The sequence below is a fragment of the Ctenocephalides felis genome, unplaced genomic scaffold (assembly GCF_003426905.1).
Source record: "Ctenocephalides felis isolate EL2017-DRISC unplaced genomic scaffold, ASM342690v1 CF-g0.4_SCAFFOLD_01170, whole genome shotgun sequence".
NCBI classification, from domain to species: Eukaryota; Metazoa; Arthropoda; class Insecta; order Siphonaptera; family Pulicidae; genus Ctenocephalides; species Ctenocephalides felis.
In genome coordinates this window covers 51,013,120-51,020,837 of record NW_020537324.1, presented here as the reverse complement: position 1 = coordinate 51,020,837, position 7,718 = coordinate 51,013,120, and the positions used below count along the sequence as shown (strand labels likewise).

The 7,718-nt window shown below is 29.9% G+C and overlaps 1 protein-coding gene across 1 annotated transcript; it reads left to right on the top strand.

Moving 5' to 3' along the window:
• Positions 1–2,912: 2,912 nt before the first annotated feature.
• On the top strand, positions 2,913–7,417 carry LOC113367365 (gonadotropin-releasing hormone II receptor-like). Its single transcript, XM_026608976.1, has 2 exons — positions 2,913–3,485; positions 7,262–7,417. The coding sequence occupies exons 1-2, from the start codon at positions 2,913–2,915 to the stop codon at positions 7,415–7,417; spliced, it is 729 nt and encodes a 242-aa protein (XP_026464761.1).
• Positions 7,418–7,718: the final 301 nt, after the last annotated feature.

Sequence of the window (7,718 nt, the reverse complement as noted above, 5' to 3'; positions counted from 1 at the left end):
TATTAGATAATGTCCATAAAAGATAAAAGAGTAAAATGATAGTGCCTGTAAACCTCTAATCACCTTCTTTACTCGCACATCCGTATGAAAATTAACTAAATTTTAAATAATTACAATTTTTCCGGGGCCTCTTGCGAGGCCCCCCCAGGCGCGAGGCCGTCGGCGGCCGCCGTCACCGCCGACGCCTAGCGCCGCTACTGTATATATATATGTGGCGATATCAAGCAGGCTGTTTTTGATTTGTAAAAAACAATCAGACATGTCATGTATAATTTTTGATATCGAAATATTTTTATAGTTAATAAATTTATATTTTTTTATTGTGTTGGGAGTTTCTAATTAAATATATTATCATAATCATTACAACTCCCACATTGGTGACTCACGACGATGGAGATGAAGATAAAGGAGTTTTATTTTTCGAAGATTTAAGAAAAATTGATTTTGACGCAGCACCATAATCACTGGTCTTCAGTGACGACCTATAAGGTATGTCCAGTCCAATCCATCATAGTTAACGCACTTACTATCTGGATCAGACTTCCGAGGTTACTCATTTGGTATACCCAGACCTCAGTGTTTATTGCTGACAGAAAAAATAATTTGGAGCCTGAACTTTTCATTGGAATGCAATTCAACCTCTCTTTCTCTGTTAACTCAACAAATCGTCTTATAATGCTACCTCCCATTATCGGTGACAACGACGAATCAAAACAAAATTTGACATAATTTATTGGATTCCACAATTCTGGACTCTTATGTCAAAGAAACCAATGATCCTGATTTGGATAAAGAGCCAACTTCTTTCTCTGATCGGAACTCATCAGATACGAATGCAACGCTTGCAGAAATGGAAACTGTACCCAAATTATGCATTCTAAACATTAAGTTATTTTGATATAACTAATACCCATTAGATCGAGAACATTATGCAGAATATGGAGTTGATGGCAGGTCAAATCACCACATACGGTGGATCTGCTGACGAAACATGGAAATTTGTAATTGACCAGTATTACAACACTGGTCTGCTATAATCTGCTTTCCCACCACATTTTTATAACGTGTTTCCCTGTATTTTTTTTTTAAACTGTGAGATCAACACTGGGCAGGGAGTGTGTGGCGATATCAAGCAGGCTGTTTTTGATTTGTAAAAAACAATCAGACATGTCATGTATAATTTTTGATATCGAAATATTTTTATAGTTAATAAATTTATATTTTTTTATTATGTTGGGAGTTTCTAATTAAATATATTATCATAATCATTACAACTCCCACATATATATATATATATATATATATATATATATATATATATAATATATAATATATATATGGTGCCCTCACGGACTCGTGTCGAAGGGGTTGTGAGTTCAAAGACCGCTCTGGACACTCTGATATCAAGCAGTAGCGATGTCTTTTTCCACTTGAAATTATATTAAATATGTTTTTAATTAAAAATAGCCCATATTGGGGCATTGCGGTGTGAAATAGCAAAGGGAAATCTCTCTCACTATTCATCCCTGAATCGAGTTAACGTAGCTCACTTGCCTATCTACATTATGCAATTTTTTTAATAAGTTAATAATTCATTAACTAGCATTCGATTATTCATTATGCTAGTTTCACTTTATAATAAATTTTTGAGAACAAGAATTATAGCAGAAATGCATTCACTAATGAGTTTAACATGTGATTGGCTATGTTAATATTTGTTTTTCTAAATATGTGTATGTTACAGCGTTTCCCGAACCTTTTAGCTTATGTTAAAATCGCACTTTAATTATTTTTGCATATCACGTTATAAAATATATATGTAGATATTAAATAATAATAATTTATTTTGGATATAAAATCATTTGATTATTCATTTAGTCAACAAAGTTATAAAATAATTCTATAAAACAAGATATTTAAAAAAAAACGTATCAGAAACATATATTACCTCAATAAGCTTTAAAAATATGAAATAAGAAAAACTTATCTTTTAGATCATTTTTTTCGAAAACTAATTAAATTCGTTAAGTGTTACATGATTTAATAAATTTAGCTATTCTTTAATTGAAACTGAAAATATATCTGCAAGTGCAAATTCTATGAAATCATTTGAATTGATCCTTTTCCATTAGTTAATTTATATGATACTCTGAAAGATCACGAAACTTTTGTGTGTTAGAGACCTTTTTTTCAAAGATATCAAAATCTTTGAAAATCTTTTGGATATTTTATATGACGTGTGTGTAAGTACACGGCATCGTATTTTGAAAATAACCAATAACAAAAATATAAATTTAGAATAACATTTATAGATCTGAACAATTACATGAGCAAACTTAAAAAAAAAACAGATTTTAATTTTTGAAACCCTCAGTGTGCGGATTCTAGTTAGTACTTATGTTATTTTATTATGATTTTTATTGAAATTGATATATGTTGATGAATATAAAAAATATATTATTTGTTATATATTAGATATGTATTGATATTTGTTTTTAATATTTGCAGATGCATTGATCGTGAAAACTGTGTACATGAAGACTTTGCAAATGCGCAGTTGTACAAAGAATATGGAAATATGCAAAATTGTTTATGGTTACATCTTAGAAAATATTGTTTTTGCTGCAAAACTTCAGAAATTTGTTGAATGAAACCATGCTTTGATAAGATATAATAGTAAATATATGAAGTTAATGAAAAGTTTAGAATATGAAAGTAGTTGTAGCAAACGAGCTAATGTGTAGTTTAAGTGTAAACATTATCAAAACATCTAAATGTTAAATGTAACAGAAAGGATCAAATAGCATAGAGAAATGCCTAAACAGTCTGTTCAAGATATTCATAAAATGATAAATGGAAAAACACTTTGGTCGTGTAAGTTTTTCGATAATAACTAAATAAATTAGTACACCATGGAGGACAATTACACCAGCTCTCTAGCGTTCGATGTCAAGATGGGGAATATGACGATGGAGGATTGTGATCTTTTGCAGTACAACGGTACTTACAATGAAACTATACATGGTGTTTTATGTTTAGAACATGCTCCAACCCTCACACATTCCGGTATGATTCGGGTGTGGGTGTTAACAGGAATGGCTTTGCTATCATTATTCGGCAATGCTGCGACGATTTTCAGCATCAGAAGGTCGCGTTCCAGGCGTCTGGCTCGCCACTCGTGGAGCGCTGTTTATACGCTCATTCTACATCTCTCCATAGCCGATTTACTGGTGACTATATTTTGCATAGCTGGCGAAGCTGCCTGGAGTTATACGGTTCAGTGGTATGCAGGGAACTTAGCTTGCAAACTTTACAAATTTGTGCAGGTGTTTAGCTTGTACTTGTCCACGTTTGTGCTGGTGCTGATCGGGGTAGATAGATTTCTGGCCGTTCGCTATCCCATGCAGTCGTTGAGCACAATGCGTCGATGCCAACGGCTGCTTATTGCTGCGTGGCTGCTAAGCTTCATTCTGAGCACACCTCAGGTAAGTTCATATTTTTGTTTAAGTGTATATTCTAGAAATAGTTCTCATATTTTTAATGTTTAACATATTTAGCAATATGTATACGAGAAGATTTTTAAACATTTTATTATTTTCGGAAATACAGCTGTTTGATCTTGATAATTCCCTTCTTGCTTTCTGCGAAACTTAAAAAGATTTTTTTCCAAAACAGTCTTTCAATACGATACCCGAGATTATTCGAGTTCTACTGAACCTGTTTAATTGAAACTTTCGGAGAATCTTCTCTATAAACTTCTTTCAGACCTATAATAGGCTCTCGAATCTCAAAATTTTCATCTTCACTACTTAAAAAAAAAATCGAGAAATTCGAAAAAAAAGATAAGATGACTTTTTTTTCAAACATTTACATTTTGCCAAAAATTTGTTTTTCAACTCAATTCTATTACATTTCATAAAGCCACATTATTATAGATTAATAATCTTTTTTCTCACGTCAACATTTTATGACCCTCGAGGGTTATGATGTGGATTAGGGAATGCAATACCGATGGAAAATTTCAATACCGGTATTTCGGTAATTTTTCATTTCGAAAGTTACTAGTACAAATATAAAAAAATGTATATACAACTACAACTATATTCAACTTAACAATAAAAACAATAAAATAAAACAATAAGTTTATTTTTTTTTAAATAATAATTTAACAAAATTACATCCAATTTAATTAATTCATTAACACTATCGAGTATGTTGAGTAATTTTCACCAAAAACAAACTTATGAGTAAGAAAGACAAAAAACTCATTAAAATTCATATTACATTATTATAATAAACTGTATTGTCTGTATCCGATGTATTAAATCAGAATAATCTCCAATATTTAAGAAAAAATATTTCTACACTAATGTAATATCGGATACTTTGTCGAGATAAATAATAAGTTACTATAATTGTTGAGTATTGTTATTTAAATCAATGTGATGCTTCTATAGTATTTTCAAACTTCGAAACGTTTTCGAAAAATAATATTTTATAATTGTAATAAGAAGCAAAAATATTTAGTAATTATCATAATTATTATGTATAAAGTTAGAAAAAAATAAAGATTACGCAGGGGTAATCTGTATGATATAAAATATTTTGCGCATATGTCACTTAAAAAACCGTTACATTTTTACATAAGATGAAACAAACTTCATTATCTATCAGTCCAATTCTATTTATTGTAACACGATATGAAGCCTTCAGTAAAGCAATAAATATTCAATTCAATGACGAGTTGAGATAATATTTGACATTTGTTTATTCTATAGAATCACTTGAAGATATAGCTGTTGATGCGATTATGGAATTTAACGATAAATTTGTTCTGAGAAATTTAAACTTTAGTGTATTATGCATCAAATAGCGCTTATGTAAAAATACCGAAAAAAACGGTATTTTTGGGGTAAATATCGGTAAAAATACCGCCAAAAAATCGGGCGATTTACCGGTAATTCGGAATACCGGTAAACCGGTATTGCATTCCCTAATGTGGATCCACATCAACCGTTAATTGTTAATTTCCAAAATTATTAACTTTTTTGAAATAAAACTTCTTTAGTGTACTTTTGTAGTGTAAATCCGTACAAATGCAACGGAAGTGCATTACAGCAGATAAGTGTTGAGTGCCAAAGATTCGTCATTCGCTCTCGATGATATTTCTATACGGGTCGATTGTGATTAGTCGTTGCGTATGTGAATAGAGATCTGACGTTGTATGCGTGCAGATATCAACAAGAAAATCGGCGTAGATAAATAAACATTTTAAAGTTATGAAAAATGTCTGAAGTAAATGAAAAATGCCTGAATCAGAAGAATATTTTACCTTGTCCCCCGTAAATAATTATAATGAAAATAATAAAACAAATGCGGCATTTGCGCCGTGTATGAAACATAAGTTTATTGAAATAATTTCTATATTATTCGTCGTTTTTATAAATTTTTAAAGTTATTGAAATGAAAAAATTTTTACGCAAACGATATTACAGTTGTTCAAAGAATGAGATTATATCGCCAGCGAGAAAGTAAAAAAAATACCATCAGTCATTGCATGTATATTAATTTTAATTCCATGAAGGTTTTTAAACACAATTATTACATGATGAGTGAAGTTACAAAACAATATTTATTTAGGCCTCGTTTAACATAATCCACTGTGTGAACGAATATCATAGAAGTTATTAATCAGCAATTACTTCATTTCCATAACGAAGGTTTATTTCTAAATGTTAATTACAATAACAAACCGATCATGTCATATTTGAAGTATGGCTTTAATTACATTCTTGTTTTTAAATATTATACATATTTTAATAAAATTATAAATATATAATTTTATAATTTATTTTTATATAAATGTGTATAATGGTTGACACTAATAAATATGTGCATCACGAGTTTTACCGTATTACAGATATACATTATTCAAAATTGTTTTATGATGTATTTATTTTTACTTAATTGCCATCTTGTACAGTAGCAAATAAGTTTCTCTTCAATCGCGTGTGAACTTTTCGCGCACTCTTTTTTGTTTTAATTTTTTTTCTGTACTCTTGTAGATGATAGTACAAACATTGATTGCTTTTTTGAATCGCCTAAAATCAATGTATCTACACTAAAATATCCCTTTAAGACATTTAAGTATATGAATTGTAATATCAAATCATTATCAATATAAAATGGTTCATCATACATCTATAAGTATAACCACTTAAACAATTCTTTATCAGGTAGAATTAAATTTTACTCATTATTAACACTAAAGAGTGTTTTAAAACTTTTTGTAAAAGTTACGTATTATTAAGGATATAATAACAAATGGCTTGAATGTCGAGAAAACATAAAATTAGCGAATTGTTTTTTTTATGGAAATATAAACTTCTCCTTCGGGAAGTTAAAAATATATTCAATTTACAGAAACATAACATTACATTCAAAATGTTACGAACTTGTCTAACAGTTCAATTCGAGCATTCGAAGCGTGCACATCGATAAGATATGGAGAGTGGTGAGTACGGCGAGAACGGTGAGTCATCACCGTCTCAGTACAATGTCAATAGAATCAGTAATTTAGGAACAAGCATTGCTGATGCAATGAAAACATATTATAATGAAGATTTAAATTCAACACAACAATGCTATAATAGTTTAATTAACAAGAAAAGTGAATATTCTAAAAAATTAAGTGATTTAGGCAATAAACTACATAGTGGAAAAATAGTGTTAGTATTAATTTATTAAATAAATCAATTAAAAGTGTTTAAAACTGATAAAATTAAAAAAGTGACGGAAAGATTAAAAAATACTTCTAAAAAACTAGAAAATGTTAAAACTTCTATCAAGACTAGTGAAGATATCTCGGAAGAGTCGGAAACAAATTGGGATGAAAGTATGGAAGAAGAAATATTAGTACAGAAACAGATAGCAACAAAATGGGGATTTAGAATTAGAAGATCAAGATAATTTAGAAATTAATGAACCCATAAAAGAAATTAGCCAAAATAATGATATAAACAAAAATTCATATAATAATAAATATAAAATTTGACCTACTCAAACAGTGATATAGGACCATTCATTATCTACGTGGAATCCAAAAATATAAACAATGGAGTGGTACACCAAATGGCAATAGGCAAGCTTATGTTTAAAAATTTTCCACAATACAAACATGATATAATTGAAATAAGATCCATAGGAAAACAGAATCAAAATTATATTTAATTACTATAATATAGCAAATAATATTATTAAGGACGAGGTGTTCGTTAAAAACAAATTGCGAGCATATATACCCACGTTCTTACTAATTAGGAAGGGTGTCATACACGGCATAGACGCTGATATGACAGATCAAGAGATAAGAGAAGATATAAAATCAGATGTTGAAATTTCAGATTTAAAAGAATAAATAAAGAAAAAATAAATTAGTGCCTACAAAAACTTGTGTAATAACCTTCAGGGGACAGCAATTACCTGATCGTGTGTCGATATATGCAGTCAAATTCAGGGTCGAACAATACAATAACATTACACAATGTTTTAATTGCCAAAATTACGGCCACGTGACTAATCAGTGTAAGGGTAAAACAAGGTGTAGTCATTGTTCAGGCGAACACAAGTATAAGGATTGTGAAAACAAAGAATCTTCTCCGACATGCGCATTATGCAAGGAAGAGCATCAGGCGAAAGACAAAAAATGTGGTAAATAC